This window comes from Ciona intestinalis, chromosome 3 (genome assembly GCF_000224145.3).
Source record: "Ciona intestinalis chromosome 3, KH, whole genome shotgun sequence".
In the NCBI taxonomy this organism is placed as follows: domain Eukaryota; kingdom Metazoa; phylum Chordata; class Ascidiacea; order Phlebobranchia; family Cionidae; genus Ciona; species Ciona intestinalis.
The window spans coordinates 2878176-2890637 of record NC_020168.2 but is presented as its reverse complement, the minus strand read 5'-3'; the positions used below and the strand labels follow the sequence as shown (position 1 = coordinate 2890637).

Sequence of the window (12462 nt, the reverse complement as noted above, 5' to 3'; positions counted from 1 at the left end):
TACGCCCACAATGGTAGCAGCGACGAGCCTTAACCAATTACCTAATGGTTACAGGCAAGCGCGCTAACCACTACGCCACGGCGCCGGACCTAGTTTTGTAGGTTTTTAATGCCAAATTTTAAAAGATTTGCTTTTAATTCAGTAATCTATACCTCAGGCGTAATTAAAATATAATATAGTGATATAATAACAAGTGGCTTTTGCAAAATATAAAACAGCAATACCCATTTGGCGGCAAAAAAATTGAACTTTATTCAAAGTTAATATTAGTTTTCTGTTGTTATAAGTTCATATACACATTTGTAGGATATATTTCTCGGTTGATATACTAACAATACCCATTATTGTTCGAATAGTACCAATTCCTCATACAATAATATAATGTAGGTAACATGTTAAAAACTATAGCTCTAAGTGTAAGGAAAAGAATGTTAAAACTTGATTTTCAAAGCAGACAATATTATTTCGTGTTATTAACGTGAATTCCCAACAATAAATACACTTATTAAACAAAATTAACAGTGATTTTAGACTGTTCCGTGACTTCCGTCTTATCCTGTGTGTTTTAGATTTGGTAAAATTTCACATGTTGTGCGGATCGCTAAATAACTCCTGGTGTGTTTTAATATATTTTTTGAATTGCTGTCAATCAATAAAGGTATGATACTATTAAATCGTAGTATCACTCAAATACCGTTATATATTTTGATTTGGAAAATATTAAGCAGTATAGTGTCCCGTCTTCCCCACTCTACTTTACACACCATGGGCGCCCATGAGTTACAAGGTATGTAAATTGTTATTGATTATTTTGAAAAAAGGGGATTTTTTGTTTTAATGAATGGCTGAGAAAACCCATACGTGATACCAAGGTGTTCCTAGAATACAGATGTTATTGCCAGTAAATGGAAACATAAGGTCATCATGGTGACAGTGACGGGCCTTGAACTTGTCGTCTGGGTTAGAAGCAGACGCCCTAACGATTGTGCCACAGTGATCGGACTGTTCTAATCTTAACTACCCATTTTCGAAACTTCAACAAACACCCAGCCCCATTAACTGCGTACTCCAAGCAAGATAGGAGCTTTAACATTGCATAGTTTCACGTCGCAATGATTTTTAGCATTAAAGAGTGAGCAATTACCATTGCTTGTTTTCTTAGTGGGGGATTCCTATTTTTTGCAACTTCTCAGTAAAATGTAGTACAGCGATAGAGCTTGGTTAATCACTTTAGGTTAAGTTTGATTTTATTTTGCTTTGATTTAGATTTGATCGTCGCTTTTGTGAAGAAAACGCAAATTTTCTCAGAAATTAATGTAAACAGCATATGAGACACCAAACTTAAAGAAATATACAATAATGGTGTACTGATTTTCCAATAAAGATGGGAGTATTGTATATGTTATTTATTTAATTTTGAAATTGTATCATCTGTAAGGTGTAACTGTCACGTCTTTTATCCAAAACATTATTTCTTTCTTTTTTATCAACAAGCGTGTTTTAACAACTGTTGTTTTACCGTTACTACCCGTCTTTTCGCTTTTTATCAACTCTCTTGTTATTCGTTATCGTGACCGAAGAGACGAAATAAATTTATTCATTCATTCATATTCATTATAGTCTTCAGTAACTCGTCATAGAATATTCATAATTTGCTCTCTTGTTAAGCATATAACGAACTCTTGCGCCACTTGCGGTAGAAGTTCTGTCATAAATTTCAAAGGACTTTGCGTATGACGTCACGAACTTATTAACGCCTTTTGATTGGCCAGAATAGAGGGCGTCGTCTTTGCACAGAATAACGAGAATGACATGGTAAATATTTTCCTTCCTTGCAGCGACGATCATTATTTCGAAAAACGAGTTATATATATTTGGAAGTTTGAAACATTTTAATATAATTAAAATTAATCATGATTATGCTTCTAGCTGTAAGGCACTGTTAATGTTGTACAGTAAAAGTAAAGGAGGTTTCCTGTTTGTGTTAGAGCATTACATGGTTAATGGTTTGCAATGATCTTTTAAGCAAAACTATATCAAGAGAAATTGCTTTTCAAAGTGAAGCATGAAGTTAGATATACAGAACAGTGCTGTGAACTATGCTGTGTCTGCTGCAGCAGCCACAGTGGCAGAAACTGTGACTTTCCCTCTAGATCTTACCAAGACAAGACTTCAAATACAAGGTGAGGTGGCTTCTCTTGCTGCTAACTCTGGCAACAACAGCACTGTATTAGTGAAACATGGTATGGTGCGAGTTGCATTTGGTGTTGTTAAAGAGGAGGGGTTGTTAAAACTGTGGCAAGGTTTGCCGCCTGCCGTCTACCGTCATTTGATCTACACAGGATTTCGAATGGGCACTTATGAAAAGTTAAGAGAAATTTTGGGAAGAAACCCAGATGGATCATTTCCTGTGTATAAGGCTGTTGTGGGTGGCTTGTTTGCAGGTTCCTTTGCACAATTTGTTGCAAGTCCAATGGATCTTGTGAAAGTTCAAATGCAAATGGACGGAAGGAGACAAATGGAAGGAAAGCCACGCAGAGTAAACGGTGTCGGTCACGCTTTAAAAAATATTATTCGTACTAGTGGCGTCCGAGGTTTGTGGGCGGGTTGGGTGCCCAATGTGCAGAGGGCAGCTTTGGTAAACATGGGCGATCTAGCAACATATGACATAGTTAAACATTCCATTTTAAGAAATACCTCTTTAGAAGATAATTGGGTTTGTCATGGATTAGCAAGTTTATGCAGCGGTTTGGCTGCAGCAACTTTAAGCACTCCTGCAGATGTGGTAAAGACAAGGATTATGAATCAAGCTAGAGACAAAAATGGTAATGGATTGTATTATAAATCTTCAACAGATTGTTTGAGAAAAACCATCTCAAAAGAAGGTTTTTTTAGCCTTTATAAAGGCTTCATTCCTATATGGTCCAGAATGGCCCCATGGTCTTTGACATTCTGGCTTACATGTGAAGAAATTCGAAAGCTTGCTGGGTTGTCAACCTTTTAAGGAAGTTATTTCTAATTTTAGACTGCATGTAAATTGATTTTACTTTGTAATGTGAAACTTTATGCAATACTTGTTATACAGTTCCACCATGTTTATCAAAGCTTGACATTGTATTGATATATGCATTCACATACATTATCTACTTCTTTGGGTGGTGAAACATTTTTGTTGTTATGTCACCTACTTCTGATATTACGAGTATACTGATTGTTTTAATTTACCTTTCCATTTTAACTGAACAATTTTTTCGCCCTGCGCTGCAATTTGTATTTAATTTTTACTCTTGAGAAGTGGGATAAGAAAAGAACGTTTCATCAATTAAATAGAAAATTTGTTTTCTATATACTTGTGTGCGGAAATTGTTCAAACCATAAGTGATATAAACATTAATGTGTTTCTACTTGAATGAAATTTAAACTCATGTTGACTGACAGTTAGTTTGGTGTATAGTATGATTTACAATTGTATACAGGCCTTGTAGTTTGTTTTTTTAGGTGTATGTTTACCCTGTTTTGCCCAATATTATAGTTTTTTTTTTAATTTAAATATTACTTGTGCTCTGTTTTTTTTCATTTGACCTAATTCCAGTAATGTTACTGTTAGGTAATGTTATAATGTGCATGTTATATCTTAAACACGTCACAAATGACTATGTTGGCGATAACATAAGATGTGTCACCACTGTGCGCTCCAAACGATTAGCTAAAGGTGACAATGCGCCTGATGAGCAAAGCAAACAACCCGTGTTGTTGTTGTCTTAACACCACAGTCCAAAGGTCTATCGCGGTGACGTAATATGGTTGTATTTAGATCAAACTCCAAACTCATTAAGTTAAAGTGTACACTCTGCCATTTTCTCAAAAGTATAGTTTATTTTTAGTGACAAAACCTAATACCAACGTTCACTGCGTTTAGTGCGTTTAATCGATTAAATGAATTACAAATTGCCATTCCCCTTGCTTTAGTACACTAAAACCGGATCAAACGATTACTGGTAAAAATGGAAAATCGTACTTGAGCTTGAGCCTTAAAGAGTCTTAAAAAAACAATATATTAATAAACAGCAACGCCAAAATCCCTTTTATCCTCAAGCTGGTACAACGATGCAATGATAGCGAGTGTCACAGCTGTGACATCAGATGTCCAGAAATCTCCACAGGTTTAAATTCTATAAGATCGTGGGGTGCTAGTAAAGAGTCTTCCCCCGGTCCCCCCGCTTTATTTGCTAACCCCTATAACCACGAACTACTAACCCCTATAACCACTAACCCCCTAACCATCAACACCTAACCTAGGGGTTAGTGGTTAGCAAATAAGGTGGGGGCGGAGATTCTTCACTGGCCCCGATCATGGAAATTAGTTGGGATTTGCTGTGTATATATGTATGAAATTCACAAAGAAAGCATAATTAAAACCGACTTCGGCTCCTGTTTATTTAAACTTGTTACGACTCCGACTCGGCCAAAAGCGACAGAAATTCGACTTCGCTTCGTGGACATCTTTATTTTTTTAAATAAGTGCTAGGCGGCGCTGTTGGGACGTTGCGTACCACGCCAAGCTTTTGCATTTAAAATATATTTTTTAAATTTCACTGTAGGATACTTTTCCCTATTGTATGAAGTCGCCTTTTTCGACTACAGCTTGTTTGCCTGCATGCCAAAAAGATTTACCATCTTTCGAAATATTCATCAAATTATAGCTCACGTGATGCCTCTGACGCTCTGAGCATGTCCGGTGTCGCGAAAACCTGGTTCCCCAGAAATCTGGTTCCCATTGGCTACTGCACATGCGTGGATACGGTACATTTTTATCAGAAATCTTTAAACCTGTTATAATACAGCATAAGTTTCTATTAAAAAGATAAATCCCTTACCAGAAACTTACGAAGTATGTCGCACCCAACAACTGTTATTTTTAGTTGAAAACAGAGTTCTAGATTCCTCATAAAATCAGTTATAGGCCTAAGTAGCCTGTGGGAACCAGTTTTCTAGGGGAACCAGATTTCTGCGACACCGGTTCGGTCCGAGTAAACCACATTTTCATAATCAGGCTTCTTTTTAATCTGACAGTTTGTTTATATATTTACCCCAAGGTGACAACAAGATTAGAGGTTGTTACTTGATTGATTCCTCATATCTCCAGACATCCAATCCATTATTTTCAACACAGTCGAGATAAAATCCATTTATCGGGTAAAACAAACCACATGTACATTACATTAAACACGAAGGTAAGACGGTTTCGAACTTCAAATAAATTTGTTTTGAAAGTAGACACACTGTATGTATTACGTGAAGAACAAATTCTTAGATGTTCATTATTAGCATAAAAGTTTGCCAACTTATATAATATTTATATTCTGTTTACTACTATTTTGTTTGTAAAGTACTCGATCCGCCGATAAACTGTTACGGTTTAAAATGTTTGCAACGCCACGTTGCATTAAAAAGTGACACATAGTATAATGTGGGGTAAGGTAGGATACCGTTAGCAACTTTAAACCTATATTTCCTGATCATATTTTAGCAATTGACCACCTTATTTTATAGCGTTGCGTGGCCATGGGTATATAAATGTGTGAACATTCTTTGTTTACACTATAAAATCGGGCGGGCGATGAAAATGAAAACAGGAAACATGTCTTATCTTACCCCACCCCACCATACATTCATTCAAGAGAATTTCTACAACAGATATATTTTGCAAGATTACTTCGAAAAGCGTTTTCTTTATAAAATTGCCCCTAAATCCCTAATCTGAGGGAGATTTCTGTATATACAGAGTGGGGGAAGATGGGAAACCATTTTAATCAATTTTCTCATCACATTTAATAGTAAACAAAAACCATTCAAAGATTTATAAATACGTATCCTTACTCTCCTATAAACCGTTGTTATAATAGTTTAAAACACGATCAGGATATTTTGATGTATGTGCTAAAAGGTCTCGTTTTTCCCCATCCTTTTTTATATGTGGAGATTGCAAACGCTTTGTGGCTGTGATAGATTTGCCGGAATGTCTATACTACAATGCTGCATCACGCATTACAAGGTCGCGTGCAAAGCTTAATTATCACAGTTATCGTGGCATTATTCTTGTTGATCTTCTGTGTTGATTTCCTCGAAATGCATGAGCAGTTGGCAAGTTTCGAGAGCACAGTTTTAACAAATAAGGCAGTATGTCAATAAGAAACACATTGACTCGTGACTGGTACGTGTATTTCCCCGGTAGGAGTTGCTCTTCAAATGTTATGTCCTATAATGTACTAGAGTGGGGGAAGATGGGACAACCTTTTATTCTATTTTTCGTCGCATTTTGTAGTAAACAAAGAACTTTTAAAGAATCAAAAACTTCTCATGACTCCCATAGACCGTTGTCAATTGTTTAAAATATGGTCAGACATGGCCTATTAAAGATATCTTTAGTAGGCCATGAGTCAGAAAGTGCTAAATGTTTCCCACCCCCCTACAGTACGATATGTATTTTTTTACTTGTTTGGATGTGTTTTCCCGTTAATGTAGCTTGCCAAAATCGGGTATGTAAAATATTCTCACGCAATATTGTCATTGAAATTGGTCGCGTGTACGTATAACGTTGGGTGCACGGAACGTTTTCGATTTGCACGTTTGTGGTGTGTCACGTCACGATTTGCATCCCTAATGAACACGATGTACTAAACGCCAAAGTTCGACAAGCGGACACAATGACTGGCAAAAAGACTTAAAAACGATCGAGATTATTTGTTTCCTAGAACTTGTTTCTCGTGCTGTGAGTTTTAATGTAAACAAGAAACTCGTGATGGAGGTTTGGCCGTATACACAAATGAAAATAAAATAAGAAAGGAACAAGATGGTACAGCCAAGGAAGATTATCTTTAGGAGTGGCGCGAGAAAACGGTGTCTGTGTATGTATATGACACATTACGTGTTCGTACGTGTTGCCTATTCTCACAATTTTCGCGTTTACATTTCGTGTTTAGTTTCAATATAACGATTCGAAATGTGGAAACACTGATTATTATCCAAACTTTCATTAAAGTAAATAAGTTCGGTTATCTAAGTAGCTCTGTATACATGGCTGGTCGACAACACATCAAGTCCTGATACAATTTAAATCGAGACACCAAGAGACCACATTCCTAGAGCATAAATAATAATAACAGTCTTTTAATTACTTGGTGTATTTGGTTGTTTATCTTCGAGTACATCATCCCGTAAACCAAAACGCTAATGCGATTTTGCGCATTACTCATTTCGGGTGATTTAGAATCGCGGTCAATATGAGCCATGAGTTGTCATTGCCTATGCTCATTTCTGCAATACTTCAAACAGGTCCGAAACGTTATTGTCATGATAACATCATTGGCGGCGGCAAACGATAAGAAGACACTAAACAAATGGTTAAAAATAACTCGATACCAATTTGCTGCATGGCGAGTGAATAATTTCATCTGTCTTTACGTCACTGTAAGAGAATCATCCGCTGTGGCAAGTTTACGGATGTCAGTCAGACGACTATTTAAGGTATCATGTATAAGCACGTTTGTTTTGTTAAAGTTGAACCGAATATTAAATGTGTATAAACAATCATTAAAATCGCTAGAGTCAACAGCAATTTGTCAAAAGCTAACATTGCTGCACGACTGTATTTGCTCCTCGACAAACTGAGGCAGTCTAAACACGTTAATCCGACGAAATTGCGAACGGCCGCGTGGTTTTCCCTTCCATGATTTTACTTATCTGATACTAGGTCGCCGAAAATAGCTTGTCAGGACCCGTACGCGATTTTCGTAATCATCACCATCAACTGAAAAATACAAACGCTTGCCTTGTTGCACGTCGACAAACTTGCGGTTTTTGTTTGAGCCAACAGCCACCGCTGCACAATTTTCCGATCGTTTATTTTGAGATTGTTATTTGATAAAGATTTGAGATTATTTGAAAACAAAACACAATAGAATCCTGGGGAACTTCGAATTGTTTACATGTGTGTATAATATACACGTACAGTAGGGTGGCGGAAGATGGGACCCCTCGACATTCTTTTTTTGGTACTAAACTAAGAACATTTAAACAATTATAAAAAACATATATGCTAACGGCTTCCATAAACCATTAATAATTGTTTAAAACCCGATCAGGATATTTGGTTATTATGTGTTAATATTAAAGTTGTCCCATCTTACCCCACAGTACCATATATGAGCAAATTTTGCAGCGCCCATATCTGCAACATTGTTACTTACACCAAACATGTCCAACATCTGCAGTAGCGAGGTCAAAAATAACAACGACTAGTTAAGCAGGCTTGCTCGACAGGTTGAATGTTATTACACAAACATCTTATGCAGGAATCGTTGTATATATACATACAGATTAACCAGAACAAGCGTTTCGAGCATTCTATCTGCGTCTTTTGTATGCGTTTGCCCTTGTGTGTTCCTGTCCGTTTATATTAACATTGACCTCTCTACAAAACGTTGTCGCATAGTAGGGTTTGGATTAAAATGGCGGATGAAACGCTGTGGAAAAAACAGGTTTTCTAAATCGCGCCACTGTTTATCGTGTTTTATGTTTAAGCCACCGCGTTTACATAAACTTACAGGATAAGAGCTGGTAATAATCACATACCGAGAAACATTATACCCGAGGTGAAAATTTACGTAACTTTGTGAGAAAAAGCTCCGAGATCTCTAAAATATTTATGAATGTGACCATTATGATGGTAACATATAAGAAGTCTACATGCAACAAAAGTTCGATTGACCAAACCGTTGGACAGAACAGTGATGAGCTTGCACTGCCTGAAACAATAACAACATCTGTTCTTATATGATGAAACTAGATCACGTTTATATCGGTGGAGTAGCATTGTCTAAATCGTGATATCGTTGGTTCTATTTAAACATTGCGAAACACGTGCACTATTTCTCCGCGCGTTAGCTCGCAGCATGAACGTATTGTACATTCATTCATAAATATAGAACTCCGGAATGACGTTAGTTAGCTCTAGCATTAATCTGACCATTTATCTTTATGAATAATTCCACTGTTGGTCAATCAAGATTTGGTAGAATGACGTCAACATTACGTTTGGTCTGCATGATTTTTCGTGACTGTTCGGTTCATCTAAGTGGACATTGTGCGCGAAAATGAAAAAGTTTCCAATAAAAATATAGCTTATTAATTGCACTTGAAAATGATAACATATAATGAATATGTTTGTGTATGTCGGTAGTCCGAAGCGATAAAACAACCAGTATCTTTCTCATCCCGGCACTGCCAGTCACAAGAACCAATGGCCTTAGGTGCCTATATTTGTGATGTTGTTTGACATTGCAGCAACACTTCACATGGCTTTGTTCAGTATCTCCAACCGCCGATATCCTTTTACGGATACAACCGCCGCCACTCGACGAGTTTCAATAAAAACCTCATCTTAGCCCGTATGCTGCTTATCTTTTTCGGATCAAAACCTAGGGGGATTTTTTGTGTCTTTTTGTGTAATGTTTTCAATATTGACGTTATTAATGGACTGTTTAACGTTCATGTCCATTTTTTCCATTTTCGGTGTCTCTCAAATAATCTGATCATAAGACATAAACGTTATACGGAAATGCAAAAGATGGATGACATTAAATTACTATTGCACGTTCTACTTTTATATAGGGGTTTTTGCGACAAGCGTGACGTTAGAATGGTTTATGGTTATATAAACGTTTTATTCATTTAATATGACGTCATTGTGTTGTGAGCTTTCCCGTGGCTTTATATTCTTGCCTGAACGAATTGCTAGAAGAAGGTAAAGTGAAATAAAGTCCGAGGGCAAGTTTACCCAAGTCATTTGAGTAATTGAGCTCAGTTCTTAACTATGCTGTTACCCCTGATATTTCGACTGTCTTATGTTAGTTAATGCAATGTCTTTAGTTTGAATCAAACATAAAATAAATTCATTTTAACCTATCAGACAATGAGAGATTAGGAATTGAGCTTTTAAAAATGCATTTGAAACAATTATGTTTGCTGTTTACCGTTTTGGGGGTAGTTGCATCGACACCCCGTTTCGTGTCGCCCAGCGTCAGAACTTACTGCCCCAATGTTACAGTGGCCACTAATTTTACAATGAACGATGTGAGTACGGAATATAAAACTATAATTGATTTTATATATAAATTGCTTCGGTTTCCCAACCTTTGTTATCAAGTTGATTAAAGCTTATTCTTCATTTTGCTTTCTTAGTTGGTCGGTACGTGGTATGAAGTCAGTCGAACCCCAAACCAATGGGAACTTGGCAAATGCACGAGAGTTCATCATATTCTTTCAGAAAATGGTACCGAGATTAGTTTGCACTGGGAGCAATTAGTTCCGAATAGATGGTAAGCTGAGTTAATGTGGAAGCTTAACAAACTGTAAACATTTTTATCTACAGGGAATTAGAATACAGCTATGCTCTTAGCATTGCCAGGCATATTCCAGGCCTACCCTCGGCAAATCTTCTGCTACAGTTCATACAACAAGGTATATTATATCTGTATCGTGTGAATTTAAATAGTTTCGCTTTATTTGGTATAATTCACATTATTTGGTAAGATGAAGTACCGATGGCAACTAAATCACATATTTCCAAATCATGTTTGTACAATTAATGGCGCGTGTTTAGAGTCGTGAAGATGAGGGTATTTAATTCTGGAAATATTCTTTGTTTGCTATCAAATGGAAAGATAAAAAAAACAAACAATGAAAACATGTCCCAGCATCTTACCCACCCTCACTATATACTTGATATATTACAAAATAAAAAGCAAAATAACATTTGCATTTTATACTGTTAAAATTAAATTCGAATCCATCATTTTGTTTTCCAGGTGCTTACCCCATGCCTTATACCATACTAGACATTGTTCCAGGATCCTACTATGTGGCGCATACTTGCTACGCATTCCCATATCGTTGGTATCCAGGCGGATGTGAGTTAAACTTACTTTTTGTCAAGTTAACTTTGTTAGGTTTTGAACTTTTATTACTAAACCGTATAGCTGTCTGATTTTCTTTTACAAATTTTTACCCGTGGGTCTATTATAACGACTACTGTACACATATTCCGTGCAATAAATATGTCCTTTGCAGTTTTGTATGTGGAAATGGCATGGGTAATGAGCCGAACTCCCTACATGAACCCGATATCTCGCGAATTGCGTCGGGTAAGCATTCTTTTCATTTCTACTGTGGGGGAAGATGGGACACATTTAGCACATAATATCCAGATATTCTGATCGTGTTTTAAACAAATAACAACGGTCTATGGGAGTCGCGAGAATATAGTTTTACAATTCTTTTAATGTTCTTTGTTTACTACTAAATGGGACGAGAAAATAAAGCTAAATGGTGTCTCAGCATCTCCTCCCCTCTACCATATATCTGTATGCACCAAGTATGCATGATTAAATAAAGGTAACTTATTTTATCCTCGTACTTTTTTATTAATTTTAAATGCTTCGTATGAACCATATCTCATTCTCCACTTACCGCCACAATATGCTTGCTTGATGTCAATTTTTTAATATAGTTAACCCTGGAACAGTCAGGAGTCATCACAAGTTGGATGAAAAATGTTGATCAGAATAATTGTGCCGCTGCTTATCGAGAGTTGGGGAATAACACCTTCCTCGCAACAAATGGCGATCGCCGAAAAACTGCATAAGGCGCTAATGTATCGTTTAAATGCTGTACAGTGTTTGTGGGCAGAAATATTGTGTATCTTTAATGCATTTTCATTAAATGTATTTTTCATTCATAGTGTAGCTGAAATCACTTAAGTATATCATGCTGAAACCGTACACGGCTTATAATAGCTCTATTACCCGTCGAGTTTAGCGTATAGCGGTGGGCTTATGAGCGTTTGATTTAACAGCGTAGGCCGGATTCTAAGCATCTCTAAATATAATATAGCCCACCGATATATGACAATAAAAAGATAACGTCTGAAAACAATATTCGAAATTTAGTTACAGTCATTTGGAGAAAAATTGTGAGAAGTGGCTTGTGCAAGATACAGTGTATGCTGTATAGCAACACTAAAAGTTGGACAAAAATATGAAGTTGAAACATTACATTAAAAATATTTTATAAGTTATTATAAAAAGGTATCCTATCTTTCCCCGCCCTTCTTTACATGCATAAATATAACAAAATGATATAGTATGTACGTGGGACGTGTACAAAGTATGATATCCCTATGCTCTTTATTTGTTCGCTGAACTTGGCAGTCTGCAGCAATATTCGTGTAGTAAAAACTAAAGCGACGAAGAGACAGGATGTCGGTTCATTAGCCAGTTATGACAGGATAACAGTAGGGTGGGGGAAGGTGCTGGGACACCTTTTCTTTCTATTTTTTCGTCCCATTTGGTAGTAAATAAAGAATTATAAAACCGTATTTTCACCAGTCCCATAGACCGTTCT

At 36.6% G+C, this 12462-nt stretch overlaps 2 protein-coding genes and 1 non-coding gene across 3 annotated transcripts; 2 read left to right on the top strand and 1 right to left on the bottom strand.

The window, feature by feature from the left end:
• Positions 1-1861: 1861 nt before the first annotated feature.
• On the top strand, positions 1862-3959 carry LOC113474123 (mitochondrial uncoupling protein 4-like). The gene has a single exon (XM_026833825.1). It carries the CDS (start codon positions 2066-2068, stop codon positions 3002-3004), a length of 939 nt encoding a protein of 312 aa, XP_026689626.1. The 5' UTR covers positions 1862-2065; the 3' UTR covers positions 3005-3959.
• Positions 3960-8233: 4274 nt separating this feature from the next.
• mir181 (microRNA 181) lies at positions 8234-8347 on the bottom strand. The gene has a single exon (NR_032345.1). It is a non-coding gene; the product is annotated as a microRNA 181 (primary transcript).
• A 1541-nt stretch (positions 8348-9888) lies between these two features.
• Positions 9889-11799, top strand: LOC100182368 (apolipoprotein D-like). Its single transcript, XM_009859712.3, has 7 exons — positions 9889-9907; positions 9971-10134; positions 10243-10379; positions 10433-10521; positions 10869-10970; positions 11131-11204; positions 11570-11799. Exons 2-7 carry the CDS (start codon positions 10003-10005, stop codon positions 11702-11704), a joined length of 669 nt encoding a protein of 222 aa, XP_009858014.1. The 5' UTR covers positions 9889-9907; positions 9971-10002; the 3' UTR covers positions 11705-11799.
• The last annotated feature ends 663 nt before the right edge of the window (positions 11800-12462 follow it).